The sequence below is a fragment of the Vicugna pacos genome, chromosome 26, assembly GCF_048564905.1.
Source record: "Vicugna pacos chromosome 26, VicPac4, whole genome shotgun sequence".
Lineage (NCBI taxonomy): Eukaryota > Metazoa > Chordata > Mammalia > Artiodactyla > Camelidae > Vicugna > Vicugna pacos.
The window spans coordinates 3,268,075-3,288,961 of NC_133012.1; the positions used below are offsets into that span (position 1 = coordinate 3,268,075).

General features: G+C 45.9%; 1 protein-coding gene and 1 long non-coding RNA gene across 2 annotated transcripts in view; one reads left to right on the forward strand and one right to left on the reverse strand.

Moving 5' to 3' along the window:
• The first annotated feature begins 21 nt into the window (after positions 1-21).
• LOC140689430 (uncharacterized) lies at positions 22-12,905 on the forward strand. The gene is made up of 3 exons (XR_012064363.1): positions 22-71; positions 573-730; positions 12,584-12,905. It is a non-coding gene; the product is annotated as an uncharacterized lncRNA (long non-coding RNA).
• The window catches only part of IKBKB (inhibitor of nuclear factor kappa B kinase subunit beta), a 46,579-nt gene continuing 38,242 nt past the window's right edge, over positions 12,551-20,887 (reverse strand). Inside the window, exons 17-22 of the mRNA XM_031691563.2 lie at positions 20,205-20,254; positions 20,019-20,118; positions 19,699-19,846; positions 17,189-17,310; positions 14,939-15,029; positions 12,551-13,892 (exon numbers count right to left, since the gene is read on the reverse strand). Of these exons, the coding sequence (XP_031547423.1) occupies positions 13,827-13,892; positions 14,939-15,029; positions 17,189-17,310; positions 19,699-19,846; positions 20,019-20,118; positions 20,205-20,254 (577 nt within the window). The 3' untranslated portion in view covers positions 12,551-13,826. The remainder of the gene's footprint in view (positions 13,893-14,938; positions 15,030-17,188; positions 17,311-19,698; positions 19,847-20,018; positions 20,119-20,204; positions 20,255-20,887) is intronic.

A 20,887-nucleotide genomic window follows, 5' to 3' on the forward strand; every position in this document is an offset into this window, starting at 1 on the left:
GGTCCAGGGGCGGGGCCTGGACGGCGAGCGAGTGAAGGGAACCTAGAGTGCGCGGAGACTTGGACCAGGAGGTTGGGCCAGGGCTTGGAAATGGCGGATGGAAAATGGGAGCCCGAGATTACATTTCGAGGGGGTTCCTATGAGAAGACCTGGATTTCTAACCTAAGACGTACCTGTCTTCCCAGTACGTTTCTCCGGAATCCTCTCGGAGATGGGAGATGGGAGAAGCGTTTTGACTCTGAAGTCAGAACATCAGAGGTGGGGCATGTAAGAAGTCAGAACATCAGAGGTGGGGCATGTAAGATGCCGGGGTAGGGGATGGAATACACACCATATGTGCACAGTAATCGTTATTGAGAGCATCACATGCTTTATGTGTGATTAGACGCCAACACCAGCGTCAGACCTACTGCCCAAACTTTCTGTGAGACTGCATTGCGGTTCACGCTGCAAAGGAGTCCTGTAAGGCTGACTGGAATGTTACTTACCCATCATAGGAAAGCCTCCTAAAATTTTTAGCAGATATGCCAACCAGTGTCAGAAGATTATTTTTTATTCCCCTCCTTCTGCAGTAGGGACCAAAGTGGAAAAACCACTAGGAAGAGAAAAGTCCTTACCCTAGATGATGAGCAATGCACCGTCATTTACAACATGACGACGTGTATCTGAGAAATTTAGAGGTCTGCTCGAGAAGCAGAAGTGTGACATCAGCAACGTTTCATTTACAAGGGTAAGTCTCCTGGGGCTCATACTCAACTGCCAATTCCAGGCAATTGTTTTGTGTGTAAATGAAATTAAAAGCTTAACAAAATGATACATGGTTGCTGTGGCAAAATCTGAAAAGTATATAAAAGGAGAAGAGAAAGTTAAAAACAGTGATTATCTCACCATCCAGCTTAACCATTATTATTTTGAGGCACATACTTCCAGTCTTCTAATCTAGTCCTTTAAAAATTCCCATTTTTGTCAATAATGGAACAATTATTTAGATATAATTAGTTTCTGTGATTAAGTTGTGTGTGTGTGTTTTTTTTTTACAATATCAGTGTACATCCTAAGTTATGCTTATTGGACATTGTATTTCTTTTGCGAATTCCTATTTATATCCTTTGTTCATTTTTCTAATGGGGTAGTTGTCGGTTAGTAACATACTGATTTTTAAACTATTACTACTAACCTTTTTTGTATACTGTACTTGTAAATTTGTCGTAAATATTTGCATTATCCCCTTATCCCTTGCATTTTAACTTAATTTTTTTAGAAATTTTTTTAACATTTTTTAATTGAGTTATAGTCATTTTACAATGTTGTGTCAAATTCCAGTGTAGAGCACAATTTTTTAGTTATACATATAAAATATACATATATATATTCATTGTCACATTTTTTTCACTGTGAGCTACCACAAGATCTTGTATATATTTCCCTGTGCTATACAGTATAATCTTGTTTATCTATTCTATGTTTTGAAATCCCAGTCTGTTCGCTTCCCACCCCCCTCCCCCTTGACAACACAAGTTTTTATTCTAGGTCTGTGAGTCTGTTTCTGTTTTGTATTTATGTGTGTGTGTGTGTGTGTGTGTTTAGATTTCACATATAAGCAATTTCATATGGAGTATTTTTCTTTCTCTTTCTGGCTTACTTCACTTAGAATGACATTCTCCAGGAACATCCATGTTGCTGCAAATGGCGTTATGTTGTCGGATTTTGTGGCTGAATAGTATTCCATTGTATAAACATACCACTTCTTCTTTATCCAGTCATCTGTTGGTGGACATTTAGGCTGTTTCCATGTCTTAGCTATTATAAATAGTGCTGTAATGATCATTTTGGTGCAAGTGTCATTTTGAAGTAGGGTTCCTTCTGGATATAAGCCTAGGAGTGGGATTCCTGGGTCATATGTTAAGTCTATTCCTAGTCTTTTGAGGAGTCTCCATACTGTTTTCCACAGTGGCTGCACCAAACTGCATTCCCACCAGCAGTGTAGGAGGGGTCCCTTTCCTCCACAGCCTCTCCAGCATTTGCCATTTGTGGATTTTTGAATGATGGCCATTCTGACTGGTATGAGGTGATACCTCATTGTAGTTTTGATTTGCATTTCTCTGATAATTAGTGATACTGAGCATTTTTTCATATGCCTATTGATCATTTGTATTTCTTCCTTGGAGAATTGCTTGTTTAGGTCTTTTGCCCATTTTTGGATGGAGTTGTTTGCTTCTTTCTTGTTGAATTGTATGAGCTGCTTATATATTCTGGAGATCAAGCCTTTGTCAGTTTCATTTGCAAAAATTCTCTCCCATTCTGTAGGTTGTCGTTTTGTTTTACTTATGGTTTCCTTTGCTGTAGCCTTTTAACTTTGTGCTAAAGCTTCTTAACACCTTGATTCCCACCTTCATTTGGATGTTCTCTGTTCTCCTTTTTCCCTCTGCCATCTCTGTTCTGGGTTATAGTCATATTATTTTGTTCTGAAGAATGATCATTTCTCATTTGGAAAAAAAAAAAGGTTTTCTTCACCTCTGAATAATGAAAGTAACAACTTTAGGGAATTGTGGGATCATTTTTGGTATGTTATGCCAACTTTAAAAAAAAATCGGCACCAGAAAACCCCAGGAAAATGATCGACTCTCTGTCCTCAACTTCTTCGACCAACCAGTAACATCTGATTCACTTAATCACTCTCCTGTTGAAATGGTTTGTTTACACTTGGCTTCGAAATTAGCCCCACCTCTGGGTTTTCCTTCTTCCTTACCAGCCACTCCTTCTCCAATGCTTTGTTCTGTTTGTTTCTGTGTGTGTGCTGGTCCCAGCTCCTCCTCCGCACTCCAGCCTTCATGGGAAAGTGCCTTAGGCCTTGGCCCTCTAACCAGCTTTTCCACCAGGTCCAGTTCTACCCTTTTAGATGCCATTGTTGCAGAAAAATGTATTACAGCTCGGTGTTACAGCTCAGTTGTGACAGCAACCTGGATCTGGGCGAGAGATCAAGTGACAATCGAAGAGTTGAACTCAGGTTTACTACACCAGCGGGCCCAGAAGAGTTAACACTCCAAGCTCTGGACCCTGTCTGTAGGTTTATACCGGCTTTTATAGGCTGCCAGTTTACTCTTTGCAACATCATATGCAAATAAGGTATAACAAATTTGACTAATCAAGAACAAGATTTGTAGAAATGGACCAATCAGGAGGGAGAGAAATAACCAATCAGGAGTGAGGGAAATGGACCAATCAGGAGTGAGAGAAATAACCAATCAGGAGTTAGCTCAGGTAACCAATAGAATTTTAGGGGTAAGTTCCATGTTCCTAGAAGTAAGCTGTTTCAGAGGCAAAAAGTGAGACAGAGCCTCTGGGCCAGGGAACCAGATGGTGCTGGCAGGAGAGTAGTGGCCCTGCCTGGGGGTCCTGCTGGTCTTTTTTTATGGGGCTTCCCACCTCACCATGACTGAAGACTGATGACTCCTAAATTTATATTTCTAGCCCTGATCTCCCTTAGCTCTGATCTCCCTTAGCTCTGGTCTCATATCAAACTGCCTAGTGGATCTCCCTCCTTGTCCATAACAGGCATCTCAAAGATAAACTGTTCTACAAACTCTTGATTCGAAGCTTCTCCTTAACTTTTCCCTGTCTCAGTTAATACCATTTAATCCACCCTGCCACAGGCCAAAACCCTAGGAGTCATTCTCAATTGCTCTTTTCATATGCCGCCTCCAATCTGTCAGCAAGCGTTGTGTGGTCTGTCCCCAGAATATTTATCCTGAGTTGGATTACCTCTCACCACCTGTACTGCCACCACCCTGGTCCAGTCTACCATGATCTGCCTCCCCAGTTACTGCTAGAGCCTCCTCAGGGATCCCCATTTCTGCTCTTGTCCCCTAAAGGCCATTCTCCACATAGGATGAGTGATTTTTTAAAAAACACATGTATCAGAAAACATCACTCATATGCTTCAGTACCCTCTTATTGCACTTAAAACAAAATCCACGCTCCTTTCCAAGGCCTAACATGACCCATCTCCTACTGTTGCCGGTAGATATAGCTCGCATCCAGGTCCTTGTCCCAGAAAGAATTCAGAGACAAGATGCAGAGATTAATAAAGTAAAGTGAGGGTTAACTTAGGGATGGGTAGTTTGCTCTCAAGGGGAGAGCGGGCAGGCTCAGGTGAGCAGATGCCCTGAGTTTCTTCGGCAAACTGGTTACACAGGGTGTAAAAATGAACGGGTGGAATATTCATTGGGGAAGGAAGGGTTTGGGATCGTATTCCCTGACTTTCATCCCAGCTCCACCTTCCTGAAGGGAGGAGGGATTTTTGTCCTTATTTAGTCTGGATCGGAAGTGTCTTGGCATCGATGCATGATGGGTGCTTCTAATCTGCAAGGCTAATTTTATTGAAATGAGGGCATAATGGACAAAAGGTTACATTGGGACACTTGAGATTCCTGCCTTTTCCCATCTTTCTTTGTTGGCCTCCAGGCCACTTGTCACCCCAAAATGTGTGATCACTTATCAGCCCAGAGGTTCCTGCTTTTCCTTCTCTGCCCAGGGACCCCCATTGTTTACATGATGTAGGGTTTCCTGTACTTGGCCTGTGCCTCTACTTTTTGCCCAATTCCTGCCATTTGGTCTGTGTCCTCTTTCTCTGCTCATATCTAGCTACCTGTCTGCTCCAGCACTACCAACATCCCTGCTTCACTTCTGGCCACTCTCCCCTTTGTCTAGGGCACAGTGTCGTTCCTTCATACCCAGGTACCTGCTTCAGGGCTCTTCTCTCGTTGTTCAGGTTTCTGCCTGGCTGCCCTCTGCTCATCATTCAAGTCTCAGCCTGGGAACTGCTTCCTTGTCACAGTCCTGATCAACCCTAGGCCCTCTCCATTCCATTACTATGTTTTATTTTCTTCTTAGCATTGAAACTGTTTGAAACATACCCATGTGTTACTTGTCTGTTATCTACTCTCTGTTCTACCCTTCCTCCTGCCACAGCGGATTGTGAGCTCCATGGGAGTAGGGATTTAATCTTGTTTGCCACACAGAAGAGCTCAATACTTGGATAAATATCCTAAATTGTATTTTTGCTGAAGTAAAGTGTCAAATATTTCAAACTGTACATGATATTGACAGATTACGATGTGGGATGGCTAATCATCCAGGCTGGCAGGGACCAAAAGGTTTACTGGGATACAGAACTTTCAGGGCTAAAACCAGGAAAGTTCTGTGCAAACCAAGAGAAGTTGGTCCTCTTAAGATTTGTCACCATCTTAACAAATCGTGACACTAACAAAATCTCATTTGGAATGCAACACTGATCACTGTTTTACAGTTCCCAACTGCAGCAATTTAAAAAATAAGTATTTATTGAATGTAAAATTGAGCGTAGTACAATATCAGTAATTATCAGAGAAACACAACTCAGAACTATGAGGTATCATCTCACCCAGCAGAATGGCCACCATTAAAAAGTCCCAAATGATAAATGCTAGAGAAGGTGTGGAGAAAAAGGAGCCCTCCTGCACTGTTGTTGAGAATGTAAACTGGTGCAGCCACTACAGAGAACAATATGGAGGTTTCTTTAAAAAACTAAAGTAGACCTACCATATGATCCAGCAATCCCATTCCTGGGCATGTATCTGGAGGGAACTCTAATTTGAAAAGATACATGCACCCCAATGTTCATAGCAGCACTATTTACAATAGTCAAGACAAGGAAGCGACCTAAATGTCCATTAACAGATGAATGGATAAAGATGTGGTGTGTGTGTGTGTATATATATATATATATATATATATATGCCATTTGTAGCAACATGGATGGACCTACAGATTGTCATACTAAGTGACGTAAGTCAGACAGAGAAAAGAAAAATACCGTATGATATTGTTTATATGTGGATTCTAAAAAAAGACACAAATGAACTTATTTATAAAACAGAAAGAGACTCACAGACATAGAAACAAACTTATGGTTACCAAGGGGGGAAAGGGGTGGGAAGGGGTAAATTGGGAGTTTGAGATTTGCAGATACTAACTGCTGTACATAAAATAGATAATAATTTTCTACTGTACAGCACAGGGAACTATATTCAATATTTTGTAGTAACCAATAATGAAAAAGAATATTAAAAGGAATATATGTATGACTGAAACATGATGCTATACATCAGAAATTGACACAACATTGTAAACTGACTATATACTTCAATTAAAATTTTTTTTTAATTTTTAAAAAATTGAGCAAAGTAGAGAAAAGCAGGAAGAAGGCTTGAAAGCTGTAGAAGCCACAGTACTAGCTGGGAGAACTGGAAAGGTTCACACGCAACACTAAAGTGTGAGGCGGAGGTGGCTGGGATCAGGGAACCAATCAAGTGATGAGCAGGACCTCAAGGCTCCACCGGGAAAGAGTGGCTCTTGCCAAAAAAAAAAAGCACCATTCTTTACTTTAGAACCCAGAAGTCTGTGGACTCTCTTGGGGAAATGGGAGTAAGAACTGTTGCTGGGGATACTCTTTTTGAAATGTGAATGGAGAGAAAAAGTGCTCACTGAATCAACAAACACTGAATACCCACTAAGAGCCAGGCACCGCCCTGGGGGCTGGGTATTCAGCAATGAACTGACCAAGTCCCATCTCTTGGGAAAATGGGATGTAAGAACTTGTGCAAAGGATTCTCTTTTTGAAACGTGAACTGTCAGTTTTCTCCTCCCTCTCACCCATCCCAAACAAGTAATTGCAGTTGTTTCATTTTCTCAGGGGAAAAAAGGAATACAGCAAAAAGTCTCTTATTTCAGGATTCCCAAAGCCTAAATCTTTTAAAGAGATAGTGCTCAGTACGTCTAAGGCCAAATGTGATTAAGGGAGTTTCTTGGAAATAAAAAGTGCTCATTGAATCAACACTTACTGAAAACCTACTAAGAGTCAAGCACTGCCCTGGGGGCTGGGTATTCAGCCATGAACCGACCAAATCCCCTCTTGTGGAGTTTTTCTTTTTTTAAATTGTGGTTGATTTACAACATCATGTCAGTTTCAGGTGATTGGCAAAGTTATTCGGTTATACATACATACGTGTATATATATACTTAAAAATTATTTCCCATTAAAGGTTATGAAGAGATATTGAATAGTTAGTTTCCTGTGCTATACAGTAAATTCTTCTCGTTGATCTGTTTTATAGATGGTAGTGGGTATCTGTTAATCTCATGCTTTGTGGAGCTTTTTAACTGGGGGAGGGACAAGTAAATATATCACATGCTGACAAGTGTCATAAAACAAAAGAAATCAAAATAACAGTGTTACAGGGCAGTCCCGGGGAGGGGGAGTAGGGATGGGTACCAGTAGAGAGAGGATGGCTGGGAGAGGCCTCTCTGATGAGGCCACAGATGAGCAGGGATGTAAACAAAGCAGAAGGGGCCGGTGAGGACATCTGGGAAGAGAGTGATCCAGGCATTTCTCTAATGACTAATGATACTGAACATCTTTTCTTTCTTTTTTTTTTTAATTTTTTATTGATTTATAATCATTTTACAATGTTGTGTCAAATCCCAGTGTTCAGCACAATTTTTCAGTCATTCATGGACATACACACACTTATTGTCACATTTTTTTCTCTGTGATTTATCATAACATTTTGTGTATATTTCCCTGTGCTATACAGTGTAATCTTGTTTATCTATTCTACAATTTTGAAATCCCAGTCTATCCCTTCCCACCCTCCACCGACTGGTAACCACAAGTCTGTATTCTCTGTCCATGAGTCTATTTCTGTCCTGTATTTATGCTTTGTTTTTGTTTGTTTGTTTTTGTTTTTGTTTTTTAGATTCCACATATGAGCGATCTCATATGGTATTTTTCTTTCTCTTTCTGGCTTACTTCACTTAGAATGACATTCTCTAGGAGCATCCATGTTGCTGCAAATGGCATTATGTTGTCGGTTTTTATGGCTGAGTAGTATTCCATTGTATAAATATACCACATCTTCTTTATCCAGTCACCTGTTGATGGACATTTAGGCTGTTTCCATGTTTTGGCTATTGTAAATAGTGCTGCTATGAACATTGGGGTGCAGGTGTCATCCTGAAGTAGATTTCCTTCTGGATACAAGCCCAGGAGTGGGATTCCTGGGTCATATGGTAAGTCTATTCCTAGTCTTTTGAGGAACATCTTTTCCATGATTGCCGTCCATGCACCCTTTCTGGTGAAATGTCTCTCCATGTCTTTGTCCATCTTCTAATCAGATTGCTAGTAAAAAATATTGAATTTTGAGAATAATTTATCTATTCTAGATGAATCCTTTGTGAGATGTGTAGTTTGCAAATATTTTCTCCAACTCTATAGCTTGTCTTTGCAGTCTCTTAAGTATCTTTCACAGAGCAAAAGTTTATAATTTTGATGAAGTCTACTTTACTGATTTTTAAAATTTTATGGACCATGATTTTAATACGTCTGAAAGCATCACCAAGCTCTACAAGCCAGAAGATTTTCTATATTTTTCCTCATAGTTTTGTAGCTTTACATATTACACTTTATGATCCATTGAGAAAATTTTTATATAGTGTGAGACTTAGGTCTTTTCTTTCTTTCCTTTTTTTTTTTTTTTTTTTTTTTGCTAATGGATATCCAACCATTTGTTGAATTATTTTTGCACCTTTGTCAAAGATCAGTTGCTTGCACTTGTGTGGGGCTATTTCTGGGTCCTCTATTCTGTTCACTTGATCTATGTGTTTATTTCTCTAATATCACACAGTCTTGCTTACTGTGTGTATAGAATGTCTTGAAATTGGGTTGAGTCATTACATCAGTTCATTCTTCTTTTACAGAATTCTTTCTGCTATTTAGCTCCTTTGTCTCTCCATATAAATTTTAGAATGATCCTGCCTATATCTACAAAAAGTATTGCTTCGATTTTGATAGAAATTCTGTTACGTGATTATCAATTTGGGGAGAATTGATACTTTAAAATGTTGAGTCATTCAATCCATGAACATGGTATTTCTGTCTATTTAGTTCTTTGGATTCTTTCACCAGCATTTTATAGTTTTCAGCATACAAGTCCTATACATGGTTTACACCTAAGTATTTTTTTTATTTTTGACTTTGGGTCTATTTTTACTTCATTATTTTATTTTTAGATTTCTTATTATTTTTAATTTTTATACACTTTTTAAAGGTTACACTCCGTTTACAATTATTACAAAATATTGGCTCTAGTCCCCATGTTGTACAAAACATCCTTGCAGCTTATCTTACACCCAATAGTTTGTACCTCCTGCTCCCCCAACCCTATACCTCCCCCCTCAACCTGGTAACCAGCCACTGATTTGTTCTCTATATGTGAGTCTGTTTCATTTTTGTAATATTCACTAATTTATGGTATTTTTTAGGTTCCACATATAAGTGATATTATACAGTATTTGTCTACCTCTGACTTATTCCACTTAGTATAATGTTCTCCAAGTCCATCGATGTTACTGCAAATGGCAAAATTTCATTCTTTTTTATGGTTAAGTAATATTCCACTGTATGTATACAACACATCTTCTTTATCCATTCATCTGCTGATGGACACTTAGGTTGCTTCCATATCTTGAAGACTATAAATAATGCTGCTATGTCTAGTTTGGTACCATATTAAAACTGGCTTCATGAAATGAATTGAGAAGGATTTACTCTTACTCTGTTTTCTGGAAGAGGTCATGTAGAATAAGAGTTAATTCTTTCAGTGTTTCATAGAACTCTCCAATGAAACCATCTGGGCCTGGAGATCTCCTTTTTCAGGAATTTTTAAATTACAAATTTAATTTCCTTCAGAGGTATGTGGCTATTCAAATTGTTTTCTACTTGATGAGTTGTGGTAAATTGAACTTTTCAAGGAATTGGTTCATTTCATCTAAGTTATGTTTATGTGCATAGAGTTGTTCATAGTATTTAGTTATTCTTTTGATATCTGTCACATCAATACTAGTATCTTGTGTCATTTCTGGTATTAGTAACCTATGTCTTCTCTCTTTTCTCTTTGTTAGAGGTTTGTCCATTTTATTGATCTTATCAAAGAACCAGCTCATTTTTAAAATTGATTTTACTGTTTTCCTTTTCTTCAGTGCCATTGATTTGTTTTTATCTTTGTTTTTTTCCTCCTGCTTGCTTTAAAAAAATTTTTTTCCCCTCCTGCTTGCTTTTGATTACTTTGTTCTTTTTTTTCCTAAGTCCTTGACGTCATCTGGTGTTATAAATTTCCCTCTCAGCTGCTTCAGCTGTGTCCCACAAATTTGACGTTATTTTCATTTTCATTCAGTTCAATGTATTCTTAAAATTTCGTGAGACTTCCTCTTTGAGTTGTGAGTTATTTAGAAGTGTGTTTTTTTAGTTAGCGTGTTTGGGATCTTCCTGATATCTTTCTGTGACTAACCCATAGTTTGATTCCACTGTGGTCACAGAACACACTCTATATATCAATTGTTATAAGTTTGTTGAGGTTTGTTTTATGACCCAGGCTTTGGTCTATCTTGGTATATGTTCCATGGGTGCCTGAGAGGGAAGATGTATTCTGTTGTTGCTGTAACTGTAGACCTCCACGGTCACCTGGGGGCAGGAGTGCCTTGTTACTGCTGAGCATGTCCCATATGGTCTCCAGTGACATCACTGGGAGAGGCCTTGTTACTGTCTAGCATCAGTAAAAATCCCAGTTCCTCACCCTGTCTTCACTGACGTCACTCGGGTGAGGCATGTAATTACAGCCTGATGTGTGTGGAAGTTCAAGCTTCCCACTTGGTCTCTGCTAGCGAGGGTGGGGCCAGTGTTTTCTGCGGTGTTTGGCTGCAATCGAGTGGTTATTGTTTCAATGTTTCTGTTTTGCCAGGCTGCCCCTGTCCTGATCCTTCAACTAATGTAGTGAGTCAAATGGTGCCCATTCCCCAGGCATGCCCATGTCCTAACTCCCAGAACCTGTGAATATTATATCTTATAAAGCAGAATATGTGATTAAGTTAAGGATTTTGAGAGGAGGCGCTTCTCCTTAGGTTATCTGAATTGGCTCTAAATCCAATGACAAGTGTCCATTAGTAGAGTAAACTAGGTTGGAAATGTGCTAGCCTTCAAGAAAAAAGGAAGAATCAGTCTGAGAGCAGAGCCATGGGTGCAAAGGCAGAGGCTGGAGGAGCAGGTGCAGAAGCAGTGGGTGCAGAGGCAAAGGCCTATGAGGCTGCCTTGGGCCCAGTGGGCAGATCTTCAAGTGACAGGAAATTATTCTCAGCATTTGCAACCTAATAGAATTTACCCTGGTAGATTTCAAACTTCCTTGGGAATGGTGACTCCTTTATTCCTTCACATTTCTCCTCTTTAATGGAAATGTCTACCACAGGCCTGTCTCACCACTGTATTTTGGAAGCAGGCAAACTGTTTTCTAGTTTCACGGGTCCACAGATGGAGGGATTCTGTCCCAGGATGGATCATGTCGAGTCTCAGCCAAACCTGAGATAGATGACGAGATTCAAGACTTGTGAGCTGATGATATTGAGATTTTGATCTCAGAGTTGATTCCGTAGTGGGTTGAGACTTTGGGATGGCGTGAAAGTATGTGCACATGGGATGCACGTGAATTTTGGGGGGCCAGTTAGTGGACTGTAATGGATTCAATGGTGGCCCCCCAAGATGAAATGTCCACACCTTAATCCCCAGAATCTTTAAATACCGCTTTATATTGCAAAACGTGATTAAATTAAGGCTCTTGAGAAGAGGGGCTTACCCTGGATTATCCAGATCAGCCCCACACTCAATCACAAGGGTTCTTATAAAACGCACACAGGGGCGATTTGACAGGTAGAAAAAGAGGTGGCAATATGACCACAGAGGCAGAGATGCAGCCACAAGTCAAGGAGCTCCTGGACCCATCAGAAGCTGGAAGAAGCAAGAACAGAATCTCCTCGAGAGACCTTGGGGGAACTTCATTTCAGGTTTCTGGCCCCCGGAACTGTGAAAATACATCTCTGTTCTAGCTTGTGGTGGCTTTTTTGTTTGTGCCTGTTGGCTGGCTTCTCCAGCACCTGTCAGGGGCACTGGAGTCAAGAGGAACACCTGGGAAACTCACCACCACCTCACTGCTCAAGTCCAAGCTGGTCTGCCTCCTCCTCGCTACCTTGTGGAGTCATCTTCTATTTGTTTATCAATAACGTCCAAGGATTTGAGCTGTACTTAGCAGGAGGAATAGGAAAAGGTATATCTGCTGCACCTTTTTGAAGTGGAAGTCCTACGTCTGGAGTTTTTGCTTTTTTAGTCAATAGCATATTCTGCTTATATTCATCTTTTTAAACATTAGCTTGGGTGGTGATGTTTTCTTACTCAAAATTCTTCAGTGACTCCCAACTGCCTATAAAATAAGCCCATGACTCTTAGCTCAACATTCACTCCCTCTCTGATCTGACCCCATCCCAGTCTGTTTCTGGTCTTATTTCCCACATCAGTGTTTCCAAAATCACGCTTTATCAAACCCTAGTTCTTTGGGATGTTAATAAATGTTTTGTACACACAGGAGGAAAAAAAAGGCTCTACCGTCAAATGAGTTTGATAAACAGTGGATTTACACAAAGTTAAGCCAGTTTATTTTTACAGGACTTTCAGATACTTTAATACACCAGTGCACAATGTGAATCTCCGAGAGGCAGTTAAAGCTGGAAGCATTTCCCAAATGACTTGACGTGGAATCTACTGTACCGCCTTCCTGGAAGCCATTCACTGGAAGTCTTCTAGCCCAACTTTCTTCTCCATCCCAGCTTGCCAATTTGTTATCATCTGAACTCATCTTGCTTTCCTGCCATAATACAAAGGCGAAGTTTCGTGAAACGTCAGAGAGGCAATGTTAGTGGTGCAGCATTTGTTTGATCAGGCACGATTCGACTGCATAAAATTTTCAATTAAAGCTGGACTTCGAGTTCTTTCTCTATTTTTTTTTTTGACTTTTGAGTTCTTAAGTCCTAACTGGAGGTATTACAAAAATAGACTGTGGGATTTGAGTCATGTTAAAAATAGAGAATCTATTTTTTTAAATAAATCAATTGAATAATCCTGCGGGATGACACGAGAGGTGGGGGATGCCCCTGTCGCACCACCGCCATGCACACAGACAGGAGGTGGTCAGCAGGCTGACGGGTGACAGACACCATTCTTTCCTTCTTCTCCATGGCAATTCGCCCTCAGGGGTCTTTGGGACCCAAAGGAAGGGAGGTGCTCTTCCACCCTGGCTCAGACGAGTCGTGGAGTCTGTGGCTGAAAGGACTGCAGACGGGGGGAGTGTCACGATCACCTGCAGCCTTGCCGAAGGGAGGACAGCCACCAAAGTCGTCGGCAGAAGGCAAACAGCAGCAGTGCAATGAGAGGGGGAGGGGGAGGGGGCACCAGGCCAAATCCATGATTTAAACGTCTGTTTCAGAGAAGCTGCATCCAGGTGAAACCCTGGCTGTGAAGATGGGTGGATCGGGGATTCTGGAGATCAGGAGGGGTCAGGAGGGGACAGCTGGCACCAAGTGCCCTTCTTACTTTGTCCAGAAAGTCACGTTAGACATTTGTCTGCTGGTCTGTGGGGCAACCATACTTGGGGCGCTTTGCTCCAAGCAGAGGAAGCGGCGGCTAGGGCTCTGTCTCCCTCAACGCCCGTGCCTGGGCCCCTTCCAGTGTGCAGCCAAGTTGCTGGCAGTGGCCACAGAGGGCCATACCCTTGGTCCACGGCGACTGTCACAACCGCTGGGGAAGCGAGACCTCCGTCTGGTGCCGAAGACCGAGGGACGTGATGACCGCGAGGCCCTGGTGGGGAAGGGGCTCAGGCCAGGCAGCCCGTCCGGGTCAGGGACCCCCAGGGTCACGAGGCCTGCTGCAGGCCGTTCTGCTCCTCCTCCACCGTCTGTAACCAGCTCCAGTCTAGAGACTGAAAGTCAACAGGCACGTTAACAATACAGCGGCCACTCACGCACCTCTGGCTGCTTTCTGTCTGCGGGAGGCAACCAGCACAACTTAGAAGGAAATTTCACTCATATTAACAACAACAGTCTTGTTTTGCAGGGTACCCATGACCTAAAGCTACATGTTCAAAATTGTGCAGGAGCTTTTCTTCAGATGGGCTTGGAGCCCGAGATTCTGGAAAAGCAATCTGGTATGACTGTAGCTCACAGCACTCACTTATGCTCCCTGCGGGTAGCGGGTACCCAGGGCCAATCTCAGCCCTCAGCTTCCAACCTCACCAGGTGCAATGGCCTGGCCAGACTTCCTTTTCCTCTGGCGGAAGTGCGAATAGGCAGTGAAAGGATCAAAGTACACAGTGCCCGGAGGAGGAAGGGCAGCAGGAAGAGACACCGAAAGCCCCCAAAGTAGAGGACACGTCTTATTTAAGATGTGGTTACAACCAGCAGTATCCCCTCTGATTCTCCCCCACACTGAGCAGTTCGGGGGATGCTAGCTCACAGTGGATTGGTAGGAAGAAGCCACTTAAAGATCCGAGTGAATGATTGAACATCCTCTCGGCAATTTCAAGCTTTGTCTTAACATACCTCCGTGTGGACTAGTTTTTCTCTAGGTTTGCTTCCCTCTAACTAGTACTGCCAACTGCTAAGTTCTGAGAGGTGGGGTGGTGACGGGCTCTTGGTTTGTCCCCAGAGTCCAGCACAGCATCCCCTTCAACGGATGCTCTGCAGCGGTACAGAAGGTGCGGGGGGTGGGGGGGGAGGCCTTCTCACAATCAGGTTGTCTTCTCATCAAGATTAAGAGCGGTGAGGATTCAATGAGATAATGCACACAATGAAAGTTCCCCTTCAACAGTCATCAGCACGGGAACCATGGCGAATAAAACGAATGTACTAGAAACTCCTAAGTGCACACTGAGAGCCAGGAGAGACAGCATCGCCTTTCTATGCGCTTTTTCTCACTCGCGGGAGGAAGGAAGAGCATGGAGCAGCTGGGGTTCACACGGGCCATTACCCTTAAGCTCTGGTCCTGCTCCTTCATGGTGTCTTGCAGTGCATTTTCTAGCTGGGTGCAGAGTGTGTGCGCTTCGGCCACCAGCTCCTCGCTGAAGAAAATGATTGAATTATTAGAAAATGGTCAATATTATTTTTTTTCAGAGACAATACTAACTGTCTGCAAAGACGCTGAAGAGCTTTCGACAAGGTTTTTAAAATTAAATAACAATTCTTTTGATGCAGTGTCTTCAAACACCATGTTGTTGCCTAAGTGATTTCATTCATCTAGTCAAGTGCTGCTCAGAAGCCCAAATCCAGCCACAAGCATTACTGTCTACAATGTGAAAGAGCAGAGATCCCTGCTTGATAAAAAAAAGTTAGAGGTAGAAGAGCTCTTTCTGACTTAACTAGACAGCTGAATAAAAATTCTCTCCAAACTGCCCAAGTGTGAAGATCTCTCCCAAATCACCTGTTTTCCAGTTTTTGAAATGGAAACAAATACGCTGGCCATGCAATTTCCCCAGCTCCTTGAGGTCTGCGAGGAGTGACTCTTGCACTGTGCTGTGTCCTCTTCTATGATGGGAAACGCATGTGTCCCACCAGGAACGGGCCACGTGAGACAGAGGAGAGCACGGCTGGCCATCGGTCCTTTACTAAGCTCGCCTCTAGGACGGGGAGAGACTAACGGCAGCCTGCGCTCCGGGGATGAGTCTTCTAGAGCTTTGAGTATCTCCTGGATGGAGTGTGACAAATCCAGGCAGAAGGGCCCCACGCAGGTGGGTGGAAACAGCTGAGCACACTGTTGTTCAGCCTCACCTACGGGCTACTGACGAGAGTCCAGCCTTGGTGCCGGCCCCACGGGGCCCTGTGAGCCAAGTAGGACCTGGTTACTATCCTCAAGGAGCTTGTAGCAAGTTGGGGAGGGAATTCAAAACCTGAGGCCACAAGTGATTAAGTACCAAACCAGTACAGGATACAGACTCCCCGAGTACAGGAACGGGATTTTTACAAATAGCTTTATTGAGATAAATTTATCAAACCGTAAAGTTCACCCACTGAAGGTGTACAATTCAGTAGCTCTAGTGTATTTACAGAGTTGTGCAACCATCACGATAATCTAGTTTTAGAACATTTTCGCGCCCCAAAGAGAGATCTTAGACCTGTTGTCAGTCATCTCCCATTCCCCTCCCCACCTGCCCTCGGCAACCACTAACCTACTTTCTACGCCTAGAGATTTACCCAGAGGAACCAAGGCTACCCATCTCCAGCGCTAGGGGCCCAGCGCAGAGAAGGTGCTGAATAAATGAATGTGAGACAGAAGCAGAAACAAAAAACCCCACGGGTGGTCCGGGAGGAGAGCATCCCCGTGTGTGCATGCAGTCAGCGTCTGCAGAGGGAGGCCGGCTCCAAGGGAGGGCATCGGCTGGAGCCAAGGTTCTCAAACCTCAGGGTGCGTGAGAGTCAGGCAGGGCTGGCTCCTCCCCATCCCGGGCTCCTGATCCTGAATCCGCATTTCCAACAAGTACCCAGAACCCACTGGCCCTGCTGGTCTGGACCAGACTTTAAGACCCCCCTGGGCTAGAGGAAGGAGGCTGTCTAGGAACAGGGCATCAACCTGGAGAAGAGGCTGCGAAGGCCTGAGCAGGCTCAGGCTGGAACCTCGAGGCAGCGGGAAGCTATGACTAGGTGCTGACTAAGGAATAACTCGATTGTAATGGGGTTCTGTGAAGACTGAGTTGACCAGAGGGGGCTTGGAGGCTGGACTAGACAGGATGCAGGGAGGGAAAACCTTGCCAGAAGGGCTGAGATGCTCTGTGGCAGGGATGCAGGCGAAGCCAGGGCCAGGAGGGGTGAATGGAGGTGAGGAGAGGCCACAGGAGGAACCAGGGACTTGTGACTCCAAGTGGCAGTGGGATGGGAGGGAGGAGGCGAGGTGACACTGGCGTGGTGCATGGGGCATGCTCTGCAGGACCTGGTTCTGAAGAACATACCACAATGTATGGACTAGCAACCAGCAGGGGACTGACCAGCACTTTCAGTATCTCAGTGAAGAGCGAGCAGCCAGCTCTCAGACAAGGACATGTAAGCCGACAAGTCACAAGGGACTCTGAGAGAAAAAAGCCACATCTGTCCCCACAGTGCCCAGCATACAGAGCAAACACCAAAGAGCACGCACAGGGTCCCCGACGGGTGAAACACGCACTTCCGTTCCCACGACCTCGTGACGTGCCCTTGACCGCTACATCTAGCACTGCTGACAGGGACGTACCTTTTCTTGACGGCCTCGCTGTCGGGGGCAGTGCAGGGCTGTGACATCAGCTGGCCGGGGTGACTCAGGCGAGAAGCGTTCATGCTGTCCGGGCTTCCGCTGACAGGACCACGGACCTTGCTCTGGAAGGAGGATAAAACCAGAAAGTCAACACAGGTTTGGAGCAAAGCAGGGACTCAAGATCTGCACTCACTCCCGGGTACTTTCTCCTGGGACAACTGGCCACGGGACACGTGCTGTTCCTGGAGAAATCGGCCAACATCGCTATCTGACAGTTTGTGTTTCAGTTTAGAAAGTGTTTCTGGATCTGCAGGTGTACTTTTGGATAAAAGGTTCTAAATACGGGGAGACTTAAGGGCCTGGATTTGCAGGCTCTATGTCATTAGTTTGATTGCTTAACAAACTCTGACAAGGAAGCAAGAAGGAAAGTGTGTTTACTCTCACCAAACAGAAGACAAAGGTCCTAAGTGACTTTCTGTTACTGGCACCACCTGTGCGACAGGCGAGAAGGAAATTCCAGGCTGCTGCAGCCGCTCACCTTGGAGCCCAGGAGTCACACCAACGGCCCCTGCACCCCCTCACCCCTGCAGCCGGACGTGACCTCTGTCAACCTTCTCAGCACTTCACGCCACCTCTCCCTCCCCCGAGCTCCAGCAAACGCCCTCTGCTGGCCCCACATACTTCTCACAGCCCTCACCCTTCCCTCACCGCCACCTGCCGCTCAGGCTTTGTCTGGGGGGACCCATCATGACCCCCACTATCTCTCCCCGCTGAGAATCAAGGTCCAACTTCACCTGGACATTCCGACATCCAGTTTCGCCCTGTTCTTTGTCCCTCTGCTGTGTCTTCCTGGCCGACTGTGGCCCATGGAGACCCAACCACTGCCCCTTACCTCCTGCCCTGGGTCCTCGAGTGTGGCAAAGGCCCCCCCCGCCACACTCCCACTGTCCTGTCCTGTGAGGACGGCAGGAGGGGCCCTTCACTTCCAGTGGTGAGGGCCTCCAGCTGCCATCAGAGTAATTTTTCTAAAACCCAAATGTGATCGTGTATCACACACTCAATATGAAAGGAAAACACCAATCCTGCCACGGTTCCTCTACACCTTTATATGTAAGTTGGCTGTGAAGCTAGCCCTCCCTACCTGCCCGACCTCACCCACAGCGAGACCCTCTCCCCACCACACACCCGACACACCACTCTGTCGGGCCTCCAGGCCGAACAACGTCTTTGTCCAGAAATACCCCATCCCCGCCCGCGCACCTGCCTAACCCCTGCTCGGGTGAACTGACACCTCCTCATATACATCTCCGGCGGGGGGCCCTCCCCTCTGTCTCCTAGGGTTCCCTCCCCTCCAGAACTGGCGCCTGCCTTCCTGCTGTGGCTCCCGCTTACCACTCCTGCCCTAAACTGTTCTTGTTCCCCATCTGCGCCCGGGCACGCCTTCCCTCCTGTGTCTCCGGTTCTCAGCACCCACTGGGCAGTCAGCACTCGAGGGTCACCTCTCCCCTTCGCTTCTCCTCCCTGCATACGGGAGGGAACGCTGCCCACCCGACCCCCTCACACTCGGGATGCTGAGCTCCCCGCTGTTCCGGGGACTAAGACTTGGCTCCCTGCCGGGTCTGTGACACCGTGAACCCCCGGTACCCTGTCTCCTTCTGCTTGGCCTGCAGGTGTGCTCCCATCTCCATCTCCTCGATCCTGAGAAGCATCATGTTGTACCCGACTTCCCCCTTAAACAACCATCTTCCCCGATCGGGGACGAACTCGCTCCATCATTAGCCCCTCTGCAGCCTTCAGGGCGGCAGCTCTGGCTTCCACCACACGTCTCCCACCCAGCTCCTCTCCCTTCTCTGTCCTGAGCTCTCTTTTCTGTGCTGCAACATTCCGTGGGATCAGAGCTACGCTAAGGCAGTGGGCACAGAAAGTGGGGGCCGCGGCACTGACAGCAGACTCGGGGGAGGAGCCACCAGCCGCAGGCGGCGTGCGCTGTGCAGGGCTGCACAGAGACCTGTCCGCATCCTAACTCCGGGGACCTAGGCATGTGACTTTAGTTGGGAAAGGACCTTTGCAAGTGTATTTAAGGATCCTGAGATGAGATTATCCTGGACTATTTGGGTGGGGCCTAAATCCAGCACCTTGTGTTCTGATAAGAGCCGCCCAGAAAAGAGACACAGAGGAGAGGGCCACTCGGAGACAGGGGCAGAGACTGGAGTGATGTCGCCACAAGCCAAGGAAAGCCAGAAGCCCCCAGAATCTAAGAAGAGGCGAGGAAGGATTTTCCCCCAAAAGCCTCCCCTGGAGGCAGCCCGGCTCCACTGACACTGTGACTTTGGACTTGTGGCCTCCAGAACCGTGATGGTAACTCTGCGGGAATATATTACAGTTGCCACGTGCGTGAATAAAAGCGAGGGCCCAGGCCCCACCCGGCCCCTCCCGGCCCAGGCCAAGTCTAGGAGCTGAGCAGTGGCACAGCTGAGTGGCTGGGGCCGTGGCTGCCCGAGCTCACTCACACACGCGATCTTCAGGAGGTTCCAGAGCTCCTTCTGCCGCTTCTCCTGAAGCCGAACCACCATCTTCTCGTCTTCGTTCATTAGACTCACCACCTCCTCCACCTTGGGCAGCAGCTCCAGGGCCTTCTGCTTGCAAACCACCGTTTTGCTGGAAAGCACAAGTGGGACCAGCTCAGGGCATCTGGGCTGGAGAAAGCAGGAGCCCACTCAGCCGTGGCGGATGGAGCATCTTCCGGGGGTTAAAGGGGTGACCAGGGCCCCCACCCCATCCCGCTGCCTCTACTCCGCCCTCGCCCTCGGGAGGAGAGGCGGGCCGGTACCTGAGCTGCGTGTAAATCACTCGCACTTTCTTCTCAAAGCCCTGGATGGCCTGAAGGAGCAGCCGGACCATTTCCTGACTGTCACCGTCAGTCCGCTGGTCTGCAAAGAGGGATGGAGCCGTGTGGTCCGCAGGTGGCCGGCCTTGGCCTGACGGACGTGGGACGCAAGGTGGGCCCCCCACTCACCTCTGGGTTTCTCCCTCAGCCTCCTGTAAAGCTCCCTCGCTTGCTCTTCTCTGAAACACACAGAGGCAGCTCCGTCAGGATCTGAGGTTGGTGAGTACCTGACCTAACTCGTGCCGCAGGGTTAGGGGTTTCTAGAAGCCAAGCTGGCAGCCCGCCCTGACTGGAGGAAGTTATTCTTCCTGGTGACATCGCAGGTGACATCTCTGATAAGGGAAGGCTCGTCCTCACTATCAAAACGCAGATACCCCAAAGGAAAGGAGTGTCTGTTTGTCTCCTGGAATTTCCCAACCGCCCAGCTTCTGCAGTTGATTCCAGGCACCATCACTGGATCTGTGCCCGGAGAACGTGCCCCCTCTTCCCCCAAAAACTGCAGCCCAAGAGCAGACACAAACTCCTCTTGCTTGTGCCCCTAACACAGCGAGACTGGCCTACATTTTTCTGGGGTGATTTTCACTGGAAAACTAGTCGAGAATAAAGGGTTAAATAATTTGAGAAAATACAGACTACAAATAATCAGATTTCTGATGTTCGGGCTTCTTGTCCCAAGAACCCCAGGAAAAGCATCAGAGGAACTGCTGAGCCCAAAGGGGATGCGGCTTGCCGGCCCCCTCCATCTGCGCCCCCAGCTGTGTGCGGTTACCCGCAGGCAGGACGGCCCCCCCCCACCGGCGCCTCCCGGAGCC